The sequence below is a fragment of the Pristiophorus japonicus genome, chromosome 17, assembly GCF_044704955.1.
Source record: "Pristiophorus japonicus isolate sPriJap1 chromosome 17, sPriJap1.hap1, whole genome shotgun sequence".
NCBI classification, from domain to species: domain Eukaryota; kingdom Metazoa; phylum Chordata; class Chondrichthyes; family Pristiophoridae; genus Pristiophorus; species Pristiophorus japonicus.
The window spans coordinates 94,059,016-94,085,013 of NC_091993.1; the positions used below are offsets into that span (position 1 = coordinate 94,059,016).

At 44.3% G+C, this 25,998-nt stretch overlaps 1 protein-coding gene across 4 annotated transcripts in view; it reads right to left on the minus strand.

Annotated features, from left to right (window-relative positions):
* Positions 1–25,998, minus strand: part of itpr3 (inositol 1,4,5-trisphosphate receptor, type 3) — a 341,844-nt gene that overhangs the window by 48,317 nt on the left and 267,529 nt on the right. For all 4 annotated transcript variants that reach the window (XM_070858941.1, XM_070858942.1, XM_070858940.1 and 1 more), the window contains 6 exons: positions 25,802–25,950; positions 22,783–22,891; positions 19,696–19,786; positions 16,696–16,871; positions 4,845–5,031; positions 1,278–1,450 (listed from right to left, as the gene is read on the minus strand). In XM_070858941.1, the coding sequence (XP_070715042.1) occupies positions 1,278–1,450; positions 4,845–5,031; positions 16,696–16,871; positions 19,696–19,786; positions 22,783–22,891; positions 25,802–25,950 (885 nt within the window). The remainder of the gene's footprint in view (positions 1–1,277; positions 1,451–4,844; positions 5,032–16,695; positions 16,872–19,695; positions 19,787–22,782; positions 22,892–25,801; positions 25,951–25,998) is intronic.

Consider the following 25,998-nt stretch of genomic DNA (forward strand, 5'->3'; position numbering starts at 1 on the left):
TTCAAGGAGTCAAAACAGGTTTTGACCAATGACCGTGCACGATTAAAAACCAGTACTCTACTTTCACTAGAAATATTATTAGAACATTTGTGTGGTCTCTGAAGTGTAGAATGGAAATAATGGGCCGGAATTGCAGTCAGAGGCATACCTCTGGAGAGATAAAAAAATCTGCACCTACTTGCTGGCTCCCGGGCTTCGGAGACTTCGGGTCCTGGGCCTGCAGGCGTACGCCTGCGTAAAGGCCCATGAATCCCAGGGACACAGGTGGTTTGGAAGCGTCCCGAGGATCACATAGGCCAGGTCCTCCTATCAGAATGGAGGATTCCTCAGCTTTTTGGGGGAGTTCCAGGTTTCCACTATCCTTTGTGTGAAGGTTTCTTCCTGACATCACCTCTGAATGGTCTCGCTCTAATTTTAAGGTTAATTCCCCCCCCATCCCCCGCGCCCCCCTTGTTCTGGACACGCCATGAGAGGAAATTATTTCTCTCTATTTACCCTATCAACTCCTTTCATCACCAGGACAAAGCAGTCCGCTTGATTAGCACCCCGTCCACCACCTTAAGCATTCGCTCCCACCACCACCATGGCTGCAGTGTGTAGCAACTTGCCAAGGCTTCTTCGACACTACCTCCCAAACCCGCGACCTCTACCACCTAGAAGGACAAGGGCAGCAGGCACATGGGAATGTCACCATCTCCCGAGTCACACACCATCCTGACTTGAAAATATATCGCCGTTCCTTCATTGTCACTGGGTCAAAATCCTGGAACTCCCTCCCTAACAGCACGATGGGAGTGCCTTCACCACACTGACTGCATCCCAATTAGGAATGGGCAACAAATGCTGGCCTTACCAGCGACACCCATATCCCATGACCGAATGAAACAAAAATTTAGGCACCTCAATTAGATTACCCCTTAATCTTCTATACTCAAGGGAATACTTGAGTCTACGTAACTTTTCCTCATTAATTAACATTTTTAGCCCAGGTATCATTCTGGTGAATCTGTGCTGCACCACTCCAAGGCCATTTGTGTATGACATTCTTCTACCTGGTATTTTAATGAAAGTACTGACCCATTAAATGAGTAGGTTAAAGCCGCGGTTAAAATAGTGAACCAAATAATATCTTGACAGTTGTTTCTATCTTATACCTCGTCCACTGGTCCTTTGGAACTTCTGGAGATCCAGACCCAACACAGCAACTCTCTGACATCAAAGTCAATGGTATTTCTAGCATCATTGAAGGTGACTTATGAGAGACAATGTGATCTAACCTGAAGGTTACTGTTATGGTTTTCACACAGGAGTTGTAGAAGCCTTAGGATAGGCTGCATTATTGCCACTGCTGGGCTGATTTCAGCTTCCTTTTGCCCACGTTCAGCATCTCCTAATTTGTTCATCTGCGACCTGTTATGAACAGATGCTAACAAAGCATGGATGGCGTATCCTAACGGGGAAAACAAGCAATGATTGAAACTCAATGGAAACAAAATCACTGTTGCTGTGTAATATTAGTGTCAAACACATTCAATGTCTGTATGAAATTCTTTATCCTCTACTAGAACAGATGCTAATGGCTTCATTAAAATAGCAGGCAGAGGAGTTTTATAAGAAGGTGTTAATGTGTTTGTTACTAATATTGCACAGCATGATATCAACCCATTGGAGGTTTCATGATGCTATTCTATTGAACTGCCTGTTTTTTCTTTATTATAATAACTTAAATCAAGATAGCCTTGACAACTACATAGACTTATTCGCTACAATTAACATTTTGGAAAATGTAGTCATTCCTCAGAATACAGATTACTGTTTTTATTGAATCTATACTTTAACTGCAATCTGCATTGGTAACTATTCATTAAAATCGTTTAAAGAAGTTTTCATTTTATCACATAATATATTTTGTTTAATCATTATAGGTCTCAAGACACTTGTCATATTTTACAAATGTTCCAAATATCATAAATGAAAGTTGACTGTCGTTAAAATACACATTTCATAATAAAACGAGTTGATCACCCATGGTGTTCCACTTCGGGAGTCAGGATGAAAGACAGTGTTCCGATCAAGCAGAGTTGGAAGGGGGAAGGATAAGTCAACCAAAGCAGAGGCGTGGGAGGGGGTCCATTCTTGGGAAAGGCTCTTGGTGTTCGGGCCGCTGATCTGGGATCAGCACTTTCCTTGCTTCTTGCCTACGATCTACACCAGATATCATCTCTAGCAGCATTAGACCCGGAATGGCATTGGGCAAATGGGTGGGGGTTTAGAGAGTACAGTGGGAAAACAAGCACATTCAGTGTGGTAGGCATACAGCATAATAATATGGATGATAAATAACAAGGACAGCTCATAGACTGGCTTTTGAGAGACTTTGAGGTGACAGGTGATCCCTGCAGGGACTGCTTAGGTGCGCTGGCAGCAGGTTCGAACCTTTGAGAAGGACTGCAGGGAAACAGATAGACTAACAATTTTTTCAGGAAGACATCCCAGGCTATTTTGAATGATGGGCCTTAAGCTGGGTCATCATTAGACTCCAATGCTGTGAAGCAATACGACCTGATTGACAATTTTACAACCATGAAGGCTTTTTCCTAAATCCCACCAAGGGAAACAAATTTAAACTTTGAGTAGATCTGCTTGCTCCAGATCTTTTTTCTGCCACTTACTGTGCCTGTTCTACTCAATGAGATTAAGATTACATCTAGATCAATGGTGCCAGTCACTTAACATTCACTGAAAGAGTCATCAATTCCATTGGAAACTCCCACGCACAGCCCACAACTGATACTGTGGACACATTTGGAACGTTTCTTCCTATAGACACAGGAGTATTCAATGCATTTTGAACTGAAAATGTGTGACCCACTTAGCACTTTTAATACACAATAGGACCAAAATTGTCCCGCACTGGGTTTGCAGCACATAATTTGAATTAGCTGAAATGTTAGCGACAGCGGAGATGGGCGAAATTAAGTTTGTAATTTCGGCACTTGGTTCAGAAAATCAGAGAACTGTGTTGTTGGAGCGCTAAATGGCCTCCGTGTGGCGCTGGAGGGGCGATGCAGGGCCATTGGTGGAAATGAACAGCCAATTTCAGGTGAGTTTGATTCTCACTTATAACGAGTCATCTGGTCAGTGGGCTTCTTAAAGGGGCTGCCTTGCAGGTTTGTTCTGCTGATTCTCTTCTTCCTCACAGTTCGGTAGCTGCTTGCTGAGGGCCGTCATGGCAGCTGGGAGAGGCAGTACAAGGGCCAGCTGTTTTTCAGATGCCGAATTGGAGACACGGGTGGGGGCAGTGGAAGACAGGACGTGCATCCTTTTCCCTCCAGCTGGTTGGTCTTTCAAAGTGTCAAAAAATTTGTCCGACAAAAAAGTTTCTCCACTTTAAATCTCGCTGGCGCTGCAGCCTCACGACCTCAATCCGACAGCAAAAGCTATCGTTGGCATCACCAAGCGTTAGCTGGAGGGACGCGGGGCAATTTAAGCTTCTGGGCGGTCACGAGACCATGCAAAGGGTGATGACTTCATCATTGCCGTGTGCACAGGAGCATCGGGAGCCACGCCGGAGCAGAGCGCAAAGCTGTAGCGCCATCGGCAAAGAGGTGGGCAAATAAGGGTGGGTCATGTGGCCGCTGCACCTGCGCGCTAACTCATTGGCACACTCTTTGTGCCAGCTGGCTGGCAGCGCTAACTGGCACTGCGCAAAGGGGCAATTTCAGCTCCAATATGTGTTTGACTGGTTTCCAAACACAACAACAACAACTTGTATTTATATAGCGTCTTTAACAGAGTGAAAAGTCCAAAGGCACTTCACAGGAGTATTATGCGATAAAAATCTGACACCGAGCTGCATAAGTAGAAAATAGCGCAGGAAAGAGGTATGTTTTAAAGAGTGTCTTGAAGGAGGAAAGAACGGTAGAGCCAGAGAGGTTTAGGCAGGGAGTTCCAGAACTTGGGACCTAGGCAACAGAAGGCACGGTCACCAAAGGTTGAGCGATTATAATCAGGGATGCTCAAGAGGGCAGAAGTTGGGGAGTGCAGACATCTCGGGGGGGGGGGGGGGTGGGGGGGGGGGGGTTGTGAGGCCGAAGGAGATTATGGAGATAGGGAGGGGCGAGGCCATGGAGAGGTTTGAAAATAAGGATGTGAATTTTGAAATCGAGTCGTTGCTTAACCGGAAACCAATGTAGGTCAGCGAACACAGGGGTGATGGGTGAGCAGGACTTGATGTGAGTTAGGACATGGGCAGCCGAATTTTGGATCACCTGTAGTTTACGTAAGGTAGAATGTGGGAGGCCAGCCAGGAATGCATTGGAATAGTCAAGTCTAGAGATAACAAAGGCATGGATGAGGACTTCAGCAGCGGATGAGCTGAGAAAAGGACCGAGACGGGCGATGTTACGGAGGTGGAAATAGGCGGTCTTAGTTATGCTGCGGTTATGTAATCGAAAGCTCATTTCAGGGTCAAATTTGACACTAAGGTTGCGAACAGTCTGGTTTAGCCTGTTAGGGAGACATAAGTTGGGGAGAGGGATGGAGTCAGTGGCTAGGGAACGGAGTTTGTGTCAGGGACCGAAAACAATGGCTTCAGTTTTCCCAATATTCAATTGGAGAAAATTTCTGCTCATCCAGAACTGGATGTCGGACAAGCAGTCTGACAATTTGCACAGTACATGGCAAATATTGAGGCCTTGAGGTTCTTTCATAAGATGAATTATGATACCATCATAAAATGGCATCCATATTCATAATGGCTTTTCAAACAGTATCCCTTCTCTGCTTCACAGTCTGTGGTGGATTGCACAGGACAATGCAAATATCAGTGAGAACCCTCTAACCTTTGTGAGCAGATCCCGGATTGGGAACTGTTTTCTCGTCATCCTTTGTTATTTTGCCTCCCAGATCATTCATGTTGACTGAAACATTTGCTTTGATTTCTTGCTGAGCAATTTTCATGCGTTGATGAAGCACCTTGAAAAACTTTTCTGATTTATTGTCACCAGTCATAAGAATGTGGAAAGAATTCTAGAGACAAAATATGAATCAACCACACATATTAGCAAACGTGCTTGTACCTCAATATCTCATGCTATAGGATGACACACTAGATCAAATGATAAGGGTCATAACCTTCAACCTACCTTCTGTAGTGATATGGGTGAAAGCATGTTTGTCACTCAGGCTGACTGGAAAGTGTAGACAAAATTCCCACTCTACTGCTACAAAATACCTCAACACTACAAGAAATTTAATTCATAAAAAATGAAACAACATTCTAATAACAAGAAAGCCAAAGCTGACATTTAAAGAACTGTGATACAAATTAATGCTCCGAGATTAAAAGATTGGACCAAAAAAGTGACGCGCAAAAAACAAAATGAAACAATCCTCAAAATATAACCAGATAATTAGTGCAGAAAAAGTTAGTGATATTATGAAAAGGACATGAGACGGCAATCACTAACTCTTTGATACTTTATTAAAGCAATATGCTGTCATTTTGAAATGGAACAGACATTCAGATTTGGTTGACATTTACTCAAAGGCCTCTTCATGTTGCTTATATTTGTTTAATAAAACCATTTAGAAAATAAATGCAATCAAATGAATAGTAAGCTCATCTATCTTAACACTTATTGGCTGTGGCCAATTCTTCAGTCATGGCTTGGGGGAGAAAGAATCTATTGTAAGCTTCAAAGAAAAGTAATTTCATCTGATGCCCTGATATCCAGACCATTCTTCAGTGTGAAAGAGGAGGCAGAACAATTGATTGATGACACTTGGGAGACTCACAACGAGTTTGAAGAAAATGGTTATGATCATGATAATAACAAAGATTAGGAGGGTGAATACGTTGAGTTTTAGTAAACAATTGCCTCACGACTGGAGTGCCCTGTGGCAACTGGTGACTTAATATAGTAAAACAACGTCTCGCGACATTTAAGGGCTCATCAGGTTTTTGACGAAAAGTTTCTGTTTGGCTGTGTATTTTGCATATTTTAATAGGGGTTGATTTTAACCCTACCTGCCTGGTGGAAACCAGGCAGATGGGCAGTTAACATAGAATAGGTTATTTACACACTCAGAATTCAACCCTTTCCTGCTGTCTCCGATAGTAACCTGCAGGATTCTGCAGGCAGATGAGGTGCCCGCCTAAAGCAGGCAACTGCTTCCTGACTTTATGTAAATCGGGGTCTTATTATGTCAAAGAGTACTGCTTGCATTTTTACTGAAGCCTGAGCGGGGAAGCTCCTCTGGGCACAATAAGGAAAGTGGCAAGCTCCCCTGTCCATGAAATACCCTCCCGTGAGACCCTCCCAAAGCACTCTTGCTTCCGCTTAGCTGGAAGGCGGTAAGCAGCTAAGGGCCACCTGATCTTCCCTTGTCGGTAGCCACTCTGTGTCCTCTTCACACCATTCTGGGCGGGAAGTGGACTGGCTGTATTTAAACGAGACCCAGGAGTTAGAAAATCTCAGGCCTAAAACGAATGTCAATGAGGTTCTTTTCCATTCGCTTTCAGTCCCCTCCACTCCCGCCACCCAAGACCTGCTTCCAATTTAAATTGACCCATTAGATAGGCTTCAAATCTGCCCATCATTATAGAAGTGGGTTATTGCATCTGTCACTCTTAAGCTCGGTTATCAAGAACATTTTGTTCTCAAAAAAACATTTTTCTTTTCAGGACGTCAGTGCCTGTATATAAATCACAACCCCTTTCAGTCTCTGGTCTCCAGAACAATGTTTGGACTGAAACTAATCAAAAATGGCTTCATCCCATTATGGCACCGCTGGTGGCTCTGCTGCACAGGAGGGCAGGAAAAAGAGTGAGAGAGCTATAGTGGTAGGGGATTCTATTGTAAGGGGAACAGATAGACGTGTCTATGGCCGCAATCAAAACTCCAGGATGGTATGTTGCCTCCCTGGTGCAAGAGTCAAGGATGTCTCGGAGTGACTGCAGGAAATTTTGGAGGGGGAGGGTGAACAGCCAGTTATCGTGGTGCATATAGGTACCAAAGATATCGGCAAAAAATGGGATGAGGTCCTACTAGCTGAATTTAGGGAGCTAGGAGTTAAATTAAAAAGTAGGACCTCAAAGGTAGTAATCTCAGGATTGCTACCAGTGTCACATGCTAGTCAGAGTAACAATTGCAGGATAGCTCAGATGAATACGTGGCTTGAGGAGTGGTGCGGAAGGGAGGGATTCAAATTCCTGGGACATTGGAACCGGTTCTGGGGGAGGTGGGACCAGTACAAACCGGACGGTCTGCACCTGGGCAGGACCGGAACCAATGTCATAGGGGAAGTGTTTGCGAGTGCTGTTGGGGAGGGGTTAAACTAACATGGCAGGGGGGTGGGAACCTATGCAGGGAGACAGAGGGAAGTAGAATGGGAGCAGAAGCAAAAGATAGAAAGAAGAAAAGTAAAAGTGGAGGGCAGAGAAACCCAAGGCAAAAATCAAAAAGGGCCACATTACAGCAAAATTCTAAAGGGGCAAAATGTGTTAAAAAGACAAGCTTGAAGGGTCTGTGCCTCAATGCGAGTATTCATAATAAGGTGGATGAATTAACTTCACAGGCAGTAATTAACGAATATCATATAATTGGCATCACGGAGACATGGCTCCAGGGTGACCAAGGTTGGGAACTCAACATCCAGGGGTATTCAAAATTCAGGAAGGATAGACAGAAAGGAAAAGGAGGTGGTGTAGCGTTGCTGGTTAAAGAGGAAATTAACACAATAATAAAGAAGGACATTAGCTTGGATGATGCGGAATCTGTATGGGTGGAGCTATGGAATAGCAAAGGGCAGAAAACGCGAGTGGGAGTTGTGTACAGACCACCAAACAGTAATAGTGAGGTTGGGGAAGTATCAAACAAGAAATTAGGGATGTGTGCAATAAAGGTACAGCAGTTATCATGGGCGACTTTAATCTACATATACATTGGGCTAATCAAACTGGTAGCAATATGGTGGAGGAGGATTTCCTGGAGTGTATTAGGGATGGTTTTCAAGACCAATATGTCGAGGAACCAACGAGAGGGCTGGCCATCCGAGACTGGGTAATGTGTAATGAGAAAAGACTAATTGTTGAGCGAGGCCCCTTGGGGAAGAGTGACCATAATATGGTAGAATTCTTTATTAAGATGGAGAGTGACACAGTTAATTCAGAGACTAGGGTCGTGAACTTAAGGAAAGGTAACTTCGATGGTATGAGATGTGAATTGGCTAGAATAGACTGGCGAGTGATACTTAAAGGGTTGACGGTGGATAGGAAATGGAAAACATTTAAAGATCACATGGATGAACTTCAACAATTGTATATCCCTGTCTGGAGTAAAAATAAAATGGAGAAGGTGGCTCAACCGTGGCTAACAAGGGAAATTAAGGATAGTGATAAATCCAAAGAAGAGGCATATAAATTGGCCAGAAAAGGCAGCAAACCTGAGGACTGGGAGAATTTTAGAAAACAGCAGAGGAGGACAAAGGGTTTAATTAGGAGGGGGAAAATAGAGTGTGAGAGGAAGCTTGCTGGGAACATAAAAACTGACTGCAAAAGCTTCTATAGATATGTGAAGAGAAAAAGATTAGTGAAGACAAACGTAGGTCCCTTGCAGTCAGATTCAGGTGAATTTATAATGGGGAACAAAGAAATGGCAGACCAGTTAAACAAATACTTTGGTTCTGTCTTCATGAAGGAAGACACAAATAACCTTCCGGAAATACTAAGGGACCGATAGTCTAGTGAGGAGGAGGAACTGAAGGAAATCCTTATTAGGCGGGAAATTGTGTTAGGGAAATTGATGGAATTGAAGGCCGATAAATCCCTAGGGCCTGATAGTCTGCATCCCAGAGTACTTAAGGAAGTAGCCCTAGAAATAGTAGATGCATTGGTGGTCATTTTCCAACATTCTATCGACTCTGGATCGGTTCCTATGGACTGGAGGGTAGCTAATGTAACACCACTTTTCAAGAAGGGAGGGAGAGAGAAGGTGGGTAATTATAGACCAGTTAGCCTGACATCAGTAGTGGGGAAAATGTTGGAATCAATTATTAAAGATGAAATAGCAGCATATTTGTAAAGCAGTGACGGGATCCGTCCAAGTCAGCATGGATTTATGAAAGGGAAATCCTGCTTGACAAATCTTCTAGAATTTTTTGAGGATGTAACTGGTAGAGTGGACAAAGGTGAACCGGTGGATGTGGTGTATTTGGATTTTCAAAAGGCTTTTGACAAGGTCCCACACAAGAGATTGGTGTGCAAAATTAAAGCACATGGTATTGGGGGTAATGTACTGACGTGGATAGAGAACTAATTGGCAGACAGGAAACAGAGAGTCGGGATAAACGGGTCCTTTTCAGAATGGCAGGCAGTGACTAGTGGGGTGCCGCAGGGCTCAGTGCTGGGACCCCAGCTATTTACAATATACATTAATGATTTGGATGAGGGAATTGAGTGTAATATTTCCAAGTTTGCAGATGACACTAAGCTGGGTGGCGGTGTGAGCTGTGAGGAGGAGATAGCTAAAAGGCTGCAGGGTGACTTGGACAGGTTAGGTAAGTGGGCAAACGAGTGGCAGAGGCAGTATAATGTGGATAAATGTGAGATTATCCACTTTGGTGGCAAAAACACGAAGGCAGAATATTATCTGAATGGTGGCAGATTAGGAAAAGGGGAGGTGCAACGAGACCTGGGTGTCATGGTACATCAGTCATTGAAAGTTGGCATGCAGGTTCAGCAGGCGGTGAAGAAGACAAATGGTATGTTGGCCTTCATAGCTAGGGGATTTGAGTATAGGAGCATGGAGGTCTTACTGCAGTTGCACAGGGCCTTAGTGAGGCCTCACCTGGAATATTGTGTTCAGTTTTGGTCTCCTAATCTGAGGAAGGACGTTCTTGATATTGAGGGAATGCAGCGAAGGTTCACCAGACTGATTCCCGGGATGGCAGGACTGACATATGAGGAGAGACTGTATCGACTGGGCCTGTATTCACTGGAGTTTAGAAAGATGAGAGGGGATCTCATAGAAACATATAAAATTCTGACAGGACTGGACAGGTTAGATGCAGGAAGAATGTTCCCGATAATGGGGAAGTCCAGAACCAGGGGACATAGTCTAACGATAAGGAGTAAGCCATTTAGGACTGAGATGAGGAGAAACTTCTTCACTCAGAGAGTTGTTAACCTGTGGAATTCCCCACCGCAGAGAGTTGTTGATGCCAGTTCATTGGATATATTCAAGAGGGAGTTAGATGTCACCCTTGTGGCTAAAGGGATCAAGAGGTATGGAGAGAAAGCAGGAAAGGGATACTGAGGTGAATGATCAGCCATGATCTTATTGAATGGTGGTGCAGGCTCGAAGGGCCGAATGGCCTACTCCTGCACCTATTTTCTATGTTTCTACGTTTCTAAATGATTCTTTCGTGGGGTCCGGTTGCATGGTTCACCCAGAATCAAACCTGGAGTATGAGAGTTTTAATACTAATAAGAATTACGGGTACAACTGGAGTCACAACCAGATATCAAGCACACTTTACTCAGAGTGTTTTTGGGATGAAGCCATTTATGTTATTTACCATGGGTTTTTTCGCAAAAATGGAACATTAAATGGTCATCAAATACAAAAATAACAGTTTCCTGTGGTGAAGGAAATGATCTTACAACACATTAGTGCAGGACTTGAACTTAAGCTCAATGGCCTAGACGTTTGATCGCACCTGACAACAGTCACAAATGGGCTGAGGTGCGGGGTGCATGCGCCTGTTCACTTAGGCACAGGGACCATGTGAAAACTGTGCTGGGACCTCATTATCATGAGTCAAATGTGCGAGAGCTCCATCGGCACTGCTAATTGGCTGTGCACCTATTTATGGGGGAGTGGTAAATCGGGCATTTCTGACACCAATTAAAGGCAGCCATCACCTCTTAAAGGGGAGGTGCACAGTGGCTGCAAACAGGAGGGAATGCTTGTAGACCTAGGGGTCCATTGAACTGCAAGACCTGTTCAACGGACCCCTAGGTTCTACAATGCCACTTTGGAGGCTCTGGACCAAGTGATGGGCAGGTGGAAGGAAATCTGCTCCCTTCAGAAAATCCTCCAGACAACATCTCCACCGTCAGTGAGAAGAGATGGCTGAGGCAGTCAATACCAGGAGCTTACCTCCCAAGACACAGATGGCTTCAGTGCCGGAAAAAGGCCCTGTCTACTCTCTCAGGTGGACATAATAGATCAAGTCAAAATTCACTTGTTGAATGCAGAAAACAGTCAAAAAAAGGTAAAATGATTGGACCCCCATGATCAGAGCACTCCCACCTCCACCTCACCCCACCCCACCCCACCCAGGAACCGGACCCTATCCCACTAAGCCAGCTGTAGACACCCTACCTGTGGCCTCCTCCAGAACATTCCCTGTCTGACAGTGAGCCAACCTTGTCAATCCGGCTGGCTTCCGGGTGGGGAACCAACTTCAAAGAAAAAAGATGCACTCTATGGAGTCAAAACTCCATCGAATGCGGGGAAACCCAGACTTTCCCCTGGCTGAAACTCCTCCACCCCGCTCACAAGGCCTGCGCCAGTAAATATCAGGGACCTGCGTGTCTCAGCAAGGATTCTTCAATCTGATTGGTTAAGGTTGCTTGCCCTGTTCATACAGACCCCAGATCCCCTGTAGTCTAAGGATAAGGGGTAAGCCATTTAGGACCAAGATGAAGAGAATTGTGAACCTGTGGAATTCTCTACCACAGAAAGTTGTTGAGGCCAGTTCGTTCGATATATTCAAAAGGGAGTTAGATGTGGTCCTTACGGCTAAAGGGATCAAGGGGTATGGACAGAAAGCAGGAATGGGGTACTGAAGTTGCATGATCAGCCATGATCATATTGAATGGTGGTGCAGGCTCGAAGGGCCGAATGGCCTACTCCTGCATCTATTTTCTATGTTTCTATGTTTCTCGAGGGTTCCGCCTTATTTTTGCTCACTAATTACCGCAAGTCCCAGTGCAAAAACCTACAGAAAGTCTGTAGGCAAGTGCAAATGTAATGGAAGGCTAGCGCCGTACGTTCGCCGCTGACTGCAAGATCCGGGCCAATACTTTGGTGTCTGGTTTTCAATTTTGAAATGTCCATATGTAGCAATCAAAAACCAGAATGTCCAGTCAAAAGCTGGACTGCTGCTATTCTGGATCATGCACCAGAGCTGATGGTCCATTAACCTGCTTTTCTCTGACCTACTGGATATTTTCAAGACAGTCTGTCATTAAACTGTAACTTTTTCTTGTTTATTTGCTAATGTGCTTCATTAGTGATCCCAGACAGGGAGCTGATGGGTCTTTGTCAGCCTATTTAAAGTTAGTCATGGGACATTAGAGTCTAACTCTTAAATTAGATATTGTGCTACACTAACGTTGGGAGATTGAATGCTCATTTGCTCAGTGCTATAGAGCTATCCAAAATTAAAATAAAAAATGCTGGAAATACACAGGAAGCCTATCAGTGTTTGAAGAGAGAAAAGACAGCTAATTTTTCCAGCACACACTCCTTTCTCTTTTGCAATACTAATGAGTTTGATGTTTGTTTCCACTTTCTTTTGGTTTTATATCTAGGTATTTTGATAGACAAAGGGATCCAATTGTTGCTTTTGGAGTATAATGTTGGAAAGTCTGAGGTTATGCACTTTGGCAGAAAAAAATCAAAGAGCAAGTTACTATTTAAATGGAGAAAAATTGCAAAGTGCTGCAGTCCAGCGGGACCTGGGAGTGCTGGTGCATGAAACACAAAAGGTTAGTATGCAGGTACAGCAAGTGAGCAGGAAGGCCAATGAAATGTTTGCCTTTATTGCAAAGGGGATGGAGTATAAAAGCAGGGAAGTCTTGCTGCAGTTATACAGGGTATTCGTGAGGTCACACCTGGAATACTGCACGCAGTTTTGGTTTCCATATTTAAGAAAGGATATACTTGCTTTGGAGGCAGTTCAGAGAAGGTTCACTAGGTTGATTCCAGAGATGAGGGGGTTGACTTATGAGGAAAGGTTGAGTAGGTTGGGCCTCTACTCATTGGAATTCAGTAGAATGAGAGGTGATCTTATCGAAACGTATAAGATTATGAGGGAGATTGACAAGGTGGATGCAGAGAGGATGTTTCCACTGATAGGAGAGTCTAGAACTAGGGGGCATAATCTTAGAATAAGGGGCCGCTCATTTAAAACTGAGATGAGGAGGAATTTCTTCTCTCAGAGGGTTGTAAATCTATGGAATTTGCTGCCTCAAAGAGCGGTGGAAGCTGGAACAGGGAATAAATTTAAGACCGAGATAGACAGTTTCTTAACCGATAAGGGAATAAGGGGTTATGGGGAGCAGGTAGGGAAGTGGACCTGAGTCCATGATCGGATCAGTCATGATCGTATTAAATGGCAGAGCAGGCTCGAGGGGCCATATGGCCTACTTCTGCTCCTATTTCTTATGTTCTTACTTATGTTCTTTTGATGAGGCTGAAGGCACCACCAGGCTACAGGAGTTCACCCAACAGCAGGCCCGAGGCTCTCCCTCCAGCGTATGCACGGCACATTTGGGGAGCTGGTGACGACATGATGGTGTAGCTAGGATCAGTAAATGTGGGAGCCAATGCCGTGGGTTTCAGTATTTATCAGTGGAACCCAGCAGCAATGAGGGGGTTGGCTCCCAAAGCAGAGTGTAACAGGGGAACCGTGCAGCACAGACATGGCACTCCCCCAATCTAGTAAAATGAAATGAAAAGTACCATGTCTGAGTGTTTGCTTACCTAAAGGCATTTTTACATTCTCATACAAGCTCCCAAAGGAGCAGCACTTAAAGGGAGCGTCAAAACGTCCATTCTTTGCTTTTCCTTGTTTTCATCAACTGGCGCTGCCTTTACTAACAATGGCCCTATGGAAGCTGTAGACCCTCAATTCCCACAGCAAAATAATCAGAGTTTAGTTTTAAGTGAAGACCCAATAACTGCTCATGACTCATGAAAATGTGCGCCTCCGAGTCTCTGGAAGTTGCGTACTTTCCATTACAAAGTGCAGTGGTAAAATTATTGGGAAAAATTCTGAGGGACAGGATAAATCTTCATTTAGAAAGACACAGATTAATCAAGGACAGTCAGCATGGATTTGTTAAGGGATAGTCGTGTCTGATTAACTGGATTGAATTTTTTGAGGGGGGTAAGAAGAAAGGTCGATGAGGGTAGTGGGTTTGATGTAGTGCATATGGATTTTAGAAATAATTTTGATAAGGTCTCACATGGCAGACTGGTCATGAAAGTAAAAGCCCATGGGATCCAAGGCAAAGTGGCAAATTTGATCCAAAATTGGCTCAGAGGCAAGAAGCAAAGGATAATGGTTGATGGATATTTTTGTGACTACAAGTGTGTTTCCAGTGGGGTCCGCAGGGCTCAAAACTAGGTGCCTTGTTTTTTGTGGTATATATCAATGATTCAGACTTGAATGTAGGGGTATGATTAAGAAGTTTGTAGATGATAGAAAAATGGGCTGTGTGGTTGATAATGAAGCAGAAAGCTGCAGACTGCAGGAAGATAGCAATTAACTGGTCAGGTGGGCAGAACAGTGGCAAATGGAATTCAATCCCGAGAAGTGTGAGGTAATGCATTTGGGGAGGGCTAACAAGGCAAGGGAATACACATTAAATGGTTGGACATTTAGAAATGTAGAGGAACAAAGGGACCTTGGAATGGATGTCCACAGATCCCTGAAGGTAGCAGGCCAGGTAGATAAAGTGGTTAAGAAGGCCTTTATTAGCCGAGGCATAGAATACAAGAGCGGAGGGGGGGGTTATGCTTGAACTGTATAAAATAATAGTTAGGCCACAGCTAGAGTACTGCATGCAGTTCTGGTCACCACATTGCAGGAAAGAGGTGATTGCACTAGAGAGGGTACAGAGGAGGTTTATGAAGATGTTGTTTGGACTGGAGAATTTTAGCTATGAGGAAAGATTGGATAGGCTAGGTTTGTTTTCTTTGGAAAGGAGGCTGAGTGGAGACCTTACTGAGGTGTATAAAATTGATGAGGGGCCTGGATAGAGTGGATAGGAAGAACCAGAGGGGTCAACGACCGAGTGGCACGGATTTAAAGTAATTGGTTGGAGGTTTAGAAGGAATTTGAAGGGAAATCTTTTCACCCAGAGGGTGGGGGGGTTTGGAACTCACTGCCTGAAAGGTGGTAGAGGCAGAAACCCTCACCACAGTTAAAAAGTATTTAGATGTGGACTTGAAGTGTCATAACCTACAGGGCTACAGACCAAGAGCTGGAAAGTGGGATTAGGCTGGATAGTCTTTGTCGGCCAGCGTGGACATGATGGGCTGAAATGGTCTCCTTCCGTGCTGTAAATTTCTATGGATCTATCTATGATAGACAACAGTAAGTGGTATTCCTTCAAAGTGCTTTGAAAATGACACTCTCTGGAGTTATAACTAAAGAACGACTCTACTCTTTTCTGTTCTCTTTTCAAATGTTGACAGAATTCTCTGCATTTTTTAAATTTTCTTTTGTTTCACCTTTTCAACAATTTTTTCCTTCTAGCTCATCTTGCTTGTTAACTGCCACTGTAACAAATGAATAAAAATGCTCTTTAAAAAAAAGCACAAATTGTCTAAGATAAAACGGAATTAAAATCCTGTTTTTATCCTTGTTCTTGCAGCATTATTATACTGGCATTCCCATTTAAAACAAGAATACCTGGGATGATGAATATTTCACAACTGTACGATAAATTCAGGAGCTGCACTGAGGTTTATTTTTCTATCGGCGTCATTAGAACCGGAGTAGGCCAATCAGCCCCTCGAGCCTGCCCCACCATTCAATTACATCATGACTGATCTGTATCTTAACTCCCTGCTACCTGTAGAGTTTCATAACCCTGAATACCTTTGCCTAGAAAAATCTATCAAGCTCAGTTTTGAAATTTCCAATTGACCGAGCCTCAACAGCTTTTTGGGGTAAGAGATTTCCAGATTTCACTACCCCTTGTACAAAGAAGTGCTTCTTGACATCACCCCTGAACGGCCTAGCTCTAATTTTAAGATTATGCCCCCTCGGTCTGTACTCACCCACCAGAAGAAATAGTTTTTCTCTCTTACCTCAATTAGATCACCCCTTAATTTTCTGCTGTCAGCAGTAATCCAGTTATATAGCCTATTTATTTTAAGTGAAGTCATTGGCTGTAAAGCGCTTTGAAACGTCCGGTGGTCATGAAAGGCACTATATAAATGCAAGTCTTTCTTTCTTTAAGTGGGTTACCACTAGCATTAAAAAAATGTTGTTCAGAAAATATAACCCACCACGTCTGTTGTGCAGTAATGTGTTTACATGCACTACAGGCATTCATTACCGTTGTGCCTGTACTCTATCTCAACTGGATGCAGTAAAACCTGCCATGGAATGTACTTTACATAGAACTCGAGAGTAAATTCAGTAGCACTGCACTGGCTGAAAGGCTGTAACAATCAGAGACTCAGTGCTAGTGTAGTAGCCCTATCTCCAACTCATGCTTCCTTCCAGTGTGCAGCCCCTCCCTCCCTCTGACGCTCCCTGCATATGAGGCAGTAAAGGTAGGAAACATAAATACACGGGCAATGAAGTTCAAAATTATTTCATTTCAACCAGGGTTCAGGCATGGAGGTGACTACAATTTTCACTATCACTAGTTTGTATTGTTACCTGAATTTCTGTGTTTCCTCCATCGAGCAAAGCAATGGCTAACAAAACACTCTCCTGGAAAATCTTGTCACTTTTGGAGCTGGTGATGAGATCTGCAACCAGTTTCGTGGCTCCTTCTCTGTCCAGGCGACATTGGATAGGAGCGATTAAGTTCCAGTCTTGAGACTTATCTAGATCTTATACAAGAATAAAATAAAGACATTACTATTTTTGGTAAATGTGTGAAAGTCAACATTACAGAAAGTCATGCAGCAGCCTATAAACTGTATACCAACTGTGAAGGGTGAATGGAGAATGAAAATAAGAAATGTTTCTTAAAGATACATAGTAATGTGTTGTTTGTTGCAAATTTTGTTAAAAATGTTATAGTTTAATTAAAATCTGGATTAAAATAAACGCATGCACTTGACGTAGTGGTTTGGTTATTAAACGTAAAACATATGTTTGGTTCAATGCACAGATTCCACATTGAAGGCCATTATCTAAGAATCCAACAGAACTCTTTACAATATTACATGTACAGCGTAGCTTCCTACAATCCAGCAGAATTTTCACTGGACAAAGCCTTGGGCCCAAGTTTCGGCCTCAGTTGCTCCTGATTTTTTGGAGCAACTGGTGGAGAACGGAGTATCTTAGAAATTCAAATTCTCGGCATTTAGTTTTCTCCAGTTCTAGTCAGTTAGAACAGTTTCACTTTGGAACAGAATTTTTTTTCAAAAGGGGGCGTGTCCGGCCACTTACGCCTGTTTTCAAAGTTTCGGCAGTGAAAACTTACTCCAAGCTAACTTAGAATGGAGTAAGTGAAGATTTTTGTACGTTCGAAAAAACCTTGTCTACACTTTAGAAAATCAGGCATAGGTTACAAATTAGGCGTAGGGAATGGGGGGGGGGGTGGCGGAGGTTTAAAGGGAAGTTTACAAACATTAAACACTTCAGTTTTACAAATAAAGAGCCATCATCAATAATAAATGATAAATACATCAATAAATCAACCAAAAAATCAATCAAAAAAATTAATAAAAAATAATTTAAAAAAAAATCAATAAATAAAACATTTTCTACTTACCAACTGCAGCACTGGGAGTCCTTCAACAGCGTGTGGGACGGTCCCCCCAGTATGTCTCTGTCAGTGTCTCTATCTGTCTGTCTGTGTGTGTGTGTCTCTCACTCTCTGTCTGTGTTTCTGACAGCGAGGGGAGGGGGGGGGGGGGAGGGGGGAAGGGGGGGAAGGGGAGAAGGAGAGAGGATGCAGGGAGGGAGGGAAGGAGAGAGGATGCAGGGAGGGAGGGAAGGAGAGAGGATGTAGGGAGGGAGGGAAGGAGAGAGGATGTAGGGAGGGAGGGAAGGAGAGAGGATGTAGGGAGGGAGGGAGGGAGAGAGTAGGGAGAGAGGAGGGAGAGAGGAAAGGAAAGAGGCGGGGAAGGAGAGAGGGAGGAGTGAGGGAAGGAGAGAGGGGGAGGGAGGGAAGGAGAGGGGAGGGAGGGAAGGAGAGAGGGGGTGAGGAAGGAGAGAGGGGGGGGAAGGGGAGAAGGAGAGATGTAGTGAGGGAGGGAAGGAGAGAGGATGTAGGGAGGGAGGGAAGGAGAGAGGATGTAGGGAGGGAGGGAAGGAGAGAGGATGTAGAGAGGGAGGGAGGGAGAGAGGAAAGGAGAGAGGAGGGGGGAAGGAGAGAGGGGGGAGGGAGGGAAGGAGAGAGGATGTAGGAAGGGAGGGAAGGAGAGAGGATGTAGGGAGGGAGGGAAGGAGAGAAGGAGAGAGGATGTAGGGAGGGAGGGAAGGAGAGAAGGAGAGAGGATGTAGGGAGGGAGGGAAGGAGAGAGGATGTAGGGAGGGAGGGAGGGAGAGAGGAAAGGAGAGAGGAGGGGGGAAGGAGAGAGGGGGAGGGAGGGAAGGAGAGAGGGGGAGGGAGGGAAGGAGGGGAGGGAGGGAAGGAGAGGGGGGGAAGGAAGGAGAGGGGGGGGGGGGGAAGGAGAGAGCGTGGGGGAAGGAGAGAAGGAGGCTGAACGGCCGGGCCCAAGACCTCGGGCTAGATTTACAGGTAGGTGGCGTCGGGTCTCGGAGGGGGGGGGAGGGGTCGCGGAGGTCCGGGGGGGGGAGAGAGAGTCACGGAGGTCCGGGGAGGGTGGGGGAGAGAGATTCGTGGAGGTCCGGTGGGGGGGGGGGGAGGGGGGGAGAGAGAGAGTCGCAGAGGTCCGGGGGGTGGGGGGTGGGGGAGAGAGAGGCGCGGGGGTCGGGTCGGGAGGAAGCAGGAGCTGGGCGTGGGAGGAGCCTTATGCACGCAGCCCCAGTGAGGCCATTCGGCCAGGGCTAGGGGCTGCGTTCTTCGGGCCCCTCCCACACAGTTTTGGGCGCCTGGAGCTACTGCACATGCGCGCCCACTGTAGCGCGCATGTGCAGAGGTCCCGGCACTGTTTTCGGCGCAGGGACTTGGCTCCGCCCCCAACTGCTCGTGCTGCGCTGCGCCCGGCTGCAGAAGACCTGCAGGGAGCTGGAGAATAGGGAAGTTTTTTTTAGGCGCACTTTCTGGCGCGAAAAACGGGCGTCCAGGTCCGGGCTGCGCCGTTTTAGGCGCGTCCCGAAACATGGGCCCCTTGTGTGGGACAACATCTCAGGCAGTTCAAAATAATTGCACTCAATCTCCTTCTTGCGTTAACAAAACTGTCTAATGGGGCCAATCTTCTAAGTAAACCTTGGCAATGGGAAGCCATGCCCTCCTCAGTTCATATAGCAAAATTGCTACGATTTTCTAAAATGCCCCAGTGTGAACTAAGAAAATGACTTCAACTGTTCCTTCTGTTATGTGTATTGTACTTCTATTCATTCCTGTGCCTGGTGACCCACTGCATTGTACATGTACAGCCACAATTTGGAGCATCTCAATCATCCACTGGTGGTAGAGGCCTTCCATTACAATGTAAATCAAATTTTCACTGCAGTAAAATAATTACAATGAAAGTGCGATTGATTGAATAATAATGTTTGTATTTTACTAATAAATACCTCCAATAGACAGATCACCGAAGTCGCTTTTCGAGTTTGATTTTTTGCCATAAAGATAGTTGCTCAGAAGAGTTTTTCTTAAATCATTTCCCTGCAAAAAAATAATCATGTGATAAGCACTGGGGCTGTAAGTTCCAACATATTCGCAACCCGACCTGGATTAGCAAATGTATCGTCTTAATCGTAACTTCCTGTTAAATTGGAAAGTCTACTTATTATTTGAAACCACTTCAGCTACAGTTCAGTCCAGAACAGCTGAGATTCCAAGCTGCTGAGTGTTTGTGTGATGAGCTGAGGCAAGTTCCTAGTGGAATGGCTCAAAATAATGTTAGTACAATCCCTTTAAAAATGTTAGTTCTTCTGCAGAATGGGAATTTTTTGCTCTGTGAAAGCCAAATGTGCATTTCAGTAAAGCCACTGGATTAGGAAATTAATAATAATAATCCCAGTGCTTCATCCCAAAATGTTTGATTCTAAATTGATAACATGGGTACACATCTTAATTAACACACAAGATAGCACTAACTTCAATAAGCCCCTTCCCTCACTGATGGCACTAATAACAATAACCCTGCTCCCCAGCCCTCAAATATGTTACACTACTCAAGTAGATACTATGGGCTAGAAATTCCGTAGTGGTCCGGTTGGGGAGTTAACTTTTGAAAAGTTATAAGTTTAGTGCAATCTTGAAGCCCGCGAAATTGAGTCTCTGCGCTGAAAGAATGCAGGGAGCGCTAAATCAGGCGCTAATGGCAAAGGTGAATGGCGTTAAGCTCCAAGTGGTAATGAACATGAGGTGTTGTGTAATCGGGAGTGAGCATTTGTGAAGGCGCCATCCTGCCATTAAAGAGGAGGGTCACTGTAGTCTGTAGATCAGGACCCAATGAGTCAGGGAGTGCAGAACGGTGATATGCTGTGGGATGAAATGCAAAGTCCTTTGACAGCCCGCACCACTCCGGGGACTAAGCAGCATTTATCTGGCTGCAGATACATCGTGCGTTCTCTGGCACCCATAAATAACCTTTGGAACAGAAGTACTGGGGCGCATCGCTTTAAGTAGCACCCAGCCAGCCGGCTGGCTCATGCCTCCCCTCCATGGCACTGTTTGCGCGAGGTGGTAAGGCGTTACTGAAGTTTGCGGATCAGGCGCCCAGCGAGCGCTGCACGCTCGTTGACGTCACGATCTGCAAGGAAAAATGTGCTGAGGCGCTAACTGTTAGTGTCGGTGCAATGGGGTCGATGAATGTAACGTGCAGCGTGGGATTCACCCCGCCGTAGCACAATGGTCTGAGCGCCATGTTAACACCCCCCTCAGCCGCCAATGGGAGGTGCTAAGCAGATGAATTTCTCACCCTATAATTCCAACAGATGCAATGTATAAATACATTGTCCCATGAATGGCTTGTGAACAAAATGGTTCCTAACTGTACTAACGCATCTATCAGTGCAACATTTTAAATATGCAAATAAAGTAAGAACATAAGAATATAAGAAATAGGAGCAGGAGTAGGCGATTTGGCCCCTCAAGCTTGCTCCGCCATTCAATAAGATCCCGCCATTCAATAAGATCATGGCTGATCTGATCATGGACTCAGCTCCACTTCCCTGCCCGCTCCCCATAACTCTTTACTCCCTTATCGCTCAAAAATCTGTCTATCCCCGCCTTAAATATATTCAATGACACAGCCTCTGCAGCTCTCTGAGGCAGAGAATTCCATAGATTTACAACCATCAGAGAAATTCCTTCTCATCTCAGTTTTAAATGGGCGGCCCCTTATGCTGAGACTATGTCCCCTAGTTTTAATTTCCCCTATGAGTGGAAATATTCTATCTGCATCCACTTTGTCGAGACCCTCATTATATTATAAGTTTCAATAAGATCACTTCTCATTCTTCTGAACTCGAATGTGTATAGGCCCAACCTACTCAACCTATCTTCATAATTCAACCCCCTCATCTCCGGAATCAACCTAGTAAACCTTCTCTGAACAGCCTCCAATGCAAGTATATCCTTCCTTAAATACGGAGACCAAAACTGTACGTAGTACTCTAGGTGTGGCCTCACCAATACCCTGTACAGTTGTAGCAGGACTTGACTGATTTTATACTCTATCCCCCTTGCAATAAAGGCCAACATTCCATTTGCCTTCCTGATTACTTGCTGTACCTGCATATTAACTTTTTGTGTTTCATGCACAAGGACCCCTAGGTCTCCATTTAAATTATAATTTGCTTTTCTATTATTTCTGCCAAAGTGAGTAACCTCACATTTTCCCACATTATACTCCATTGGCCAAATTTTTGCCCACTCACTTAGCCTGTCAATATACCTTTTCAGATTTTTTTATGTCCACCTCACAATTTGCTTTCCTACCCATCATCAGCAAACTTGGCTACATTACACTCGGTCCCTTCATCCAAGTCATAATATAGATTGTAAATAGTTGAGGACCCAGCACCGATCCCTGCAGCACCCCACTAGTCACTGTTTTCCAACTGGAAAATTACCCATTTATCCCAACTCTCTGTTTTCTGTTCGTTAGCCAATCCTCTCGCCATGCTCATATATTACCCCCAACCTAGTGAGCTTGTATAGTAACCTTTTATGTGGCCCTTATCGAATGCCTTCTGGAAACTCAAATACACCACATCCACTGGTTCCCCCTTATCCACCCTGCTCATTACATCCTCAAAGAACTCCAGCAAATTTGTCAAAGTATTGTGAGAAAAAGCCACTCCGCCATGAATCCCACGCATTTCACAGATCTTGTACAATCTATTGTATCATTGGCTCTGTTGCATAGTTAACCTCCTGAAAGTTCTGCAGAAATGTTCTCATCCCCAATGAAAAATGACAAAATATTTATCCTCATGTCTCTACCATTTAATCCTGGCCTGATACAACCCTCCACCCTCTTTTTTTTGGCTTTGATGAGACCAAAAACATATATAGAACGTGAAATGTAGATTAAAACTTGCTGAAATATAGAACCCAAATACAGGTTTGTGTTAGTAGTGGGCCTCCTTCGGTTATTCTCTGCAGAAGCAACAGTCCCAGAGGAATGCTGTTAGATTTCTTAATTTTACCCGGTCTCCATAGCTATTTTTTTTGCACAACATTTCTTGAAGGGTACGGAGAACTTTAATGCAGAGCTTCTCTTCTGTTGACATGAGATTCTTTGTGTGTTGAATTAGTCTAGAAAAATAAACAGAATAATAAGGTTTAGGACCATATCCGATATATTTGAGAGCGCTCACTTTTGCTTCACCTGCACAGTGTTAACAGCCAGCGCTCAAATAATGAAGTTTGCGCAACCCAGAATTTTGGACCTCAGTCCTCATCATAATGTAGGTGGTGCTGCTGTAGGAGCCCGCCCAGGTTAGTGCTTCAATTTCCAGGTAAGTGATTGGGTTGGATCGCTTTGGAGGAATGGATGGGCTTTGAAGTCTGTGATCGAAGTTCTGTGGGGGATTGGGTAGGGGGGGGGGGGTCAGGTAGGGAGATTGTAGGCCTCGGGATTACTGATGAAGGGTTGGAATGCTGTTGGAAGGATTAGGAGTTCGAGAGGTTGAACATCTTCAGACCGGGAGCGCCAGTGATTATGATCAGTACTTAAAAAAAAACTTACGTGGTGTTTAGAGTTGGTTTTCCCCAAAGGCAACCAACACTGGCACTGGCTGCCTCAGGGCAAACCAAAGGGACTAGAAGCAGGTGTTAAGTCCCTTATTTGCATATGCAAATGGTCTAACGCCTGCTTCAGATGCGAGTAAAGGACTTCTCCTGTTTGTCCTTTACCAAAACGGCGTCCGAAATGTGGTTGAGCATCTTGGACCCTAATTTTGATCCTTACGTGGTCATGGAGTGCTTAAAAAACAGGTGATACACGACCCAATTTAGTCGTCAAAAAGAGCTACACTTGCACATTAGGGGCATGAATCACTGGCACCACACCATGATTGGAAGTATGAATAATACCCGTACAATTTTATCTGCCTTTGTGGAAACATAATTAGAACAGTTATGTGGTTCTTCGTAGATGACACACTTTTACAGGGTGTTTTTTAATTAATGGTGATGATAGACAATACCATGACTGCTTAGCATATTGTTACAACAGTGACTACACTTCAAAAAGTAGTTAATTGGCTGTAAAGCACTTTGGGACATCCTGAGGTCATGAAAGGTGCTATATAAATGCGAGCCTTTCTTTCTTTCACCAGTACAATACTTGGGTGTTGTATGCAGCTACTACAGACTACACTGTCCAATAAAACAGAAGCAAAATGTTGCTTTAATATAGAGACATGTGGCATCGGCATAAAGCAAAGAGACTCTACTGGGTATGGTTTGATTAAGTGTTTACTTCTCCCAAGACAAATTTGCTAGTTTTGTTTTACTTATGAATTATGAAACAGCTTAAACATCATCCATAATTCATTTAATTATGCACAATTTAACTATGATCTAATTCACTGAGATGCTTGCTTTTCATTGCAGCTAGTACTCCTGCTCAAACTCACTTCACCCTGGACCTTTAGCAGTTATCAGGGAGATGGTCATCCTGTCATTGTGGTCTCAATAGGAAATGATTTTAAAACATTTCTTTGTTCATGGGATACGGGTGAACTTGCCAAGATCATACTTATTGCCCATCCCTACTTGCCCTGAGATGGTAATGGTGGACGTTATTTTGAATCACTGTAGACCTTGTTCACCCACAATGGTGTTAGGTAGAGAATTCCAGGATTTTAACTCAACGATGATGAAAACACAGATCAAGTCAAAATAGTGAGTGGCTTGGAGGTGATGATGTTCCCACAGCATTGCTGTTCTTGTCCTTCCTGCTGTAGAGGTCGCAGGGAGAGAGATGCCATCAAAGTAACGTTGGTGGATTGTACATAAAAATTGCTGCTGTCTTCAGAAGATGGTTGCTCCAAATAGTTGTGGACAATGGTGCATTGTGGGACTTTTGCAGACTTTGCAGCACTATGACTGCTTGGCCATTCAGAAATAACAACGACTTTTTATTACATAAAATAATGGTCATGTTAAAGTGAATTACTGGTCTTAAAATACTCCTGGAACTCAGATGATGTGCACAAGCCGTCACGCTACACTTTGCAAGTTTATGGCATCCAAACTGTGATAGATCATTAGAACAAACTCAAATTCAACCATTATCTTTATCCAGTGATCAGTCACTCTCGGCAAAAGTCTGCTACCTTGTCGCTGAAGCATGCATCAGCATTAATTTTTTTCAGGCTTCCTGCTGACACATAGAACTTGCTCCACAACAGTTATTTTCTCATAAGTGGGTTCAAATCCCACTCCAGGACTTCAGCACATAATCAAGGTTAACATTTCAGTATAATACTGAAGGAGTGCTACATTGTCAGAAGTCCAGAGGCCCCTTTTACCTGTTCAGGTGGATGCAACTGCTCCCACAATACGATTCAAAGAAGACCAGGGAGTTCTCCCATTATCCTGACCAGGATTCTTCCCTCAACCAACACCACCCAAAAAAAACCCAATTAACTGGTCAGTCAACTCATTTATTGCTGTGCGACCTTGCTGTGCATAAATTAGCTGCTGTCTTTCCTTACATAACAACTGCGATTGCACTCAAAAGTAAAGGTTTGAGGTGATAGCTTTAGGACATATTGAGGATGTAATAAAGTGCTATATAAATGCAAGTTCTTTCTTCAGCAGCAGCATTAAGAAACACGTGCGACAATGAGCAGGGGGGAAAGGACAGGTCAGTCAGGAGTGGAATGGGTGATGCTCTTTGCACTAAGTGCCTAGATTTTTAACCAATACCAAGATCCAAAAGTTCTGAAAATTTCATAATGCAAATATGGCTACAAAAATGTTGCAAGAGCAATGATGTTTGGCTCTGTATCAGACGTTTTCATTGTTGCTTGTATGAATCTCACCATGCCCAGCAGAGACCTCATCTCCATGGACAACTGCAAGTTTGTGTAGGAGGCAACAATGGTGCTTTTGCTAATAGAGTAAATGCACCACATTAGCAAAAAGTGCGAGCCCTGCATCGGTAGAAAATTCTTCTTGTAATATTTTACATTCGGCCGTATTTTGCTCACTTACTTCGAGATAAATCCTCCACATTCACACCGCAGCCTGGCTTCTGTTCCTTCCAGAAACAACAGCTCTGGCCTATGCATGACATCAACAAGAACAGAGAGCTCAGCCTCCACCAAGGGTTGGAGCCGATCTTCCAGAGTTGTTATGATATCCTACAGAGAATCAAACAAGCATATGTAAGAGCCAGAGAAGAAATAATG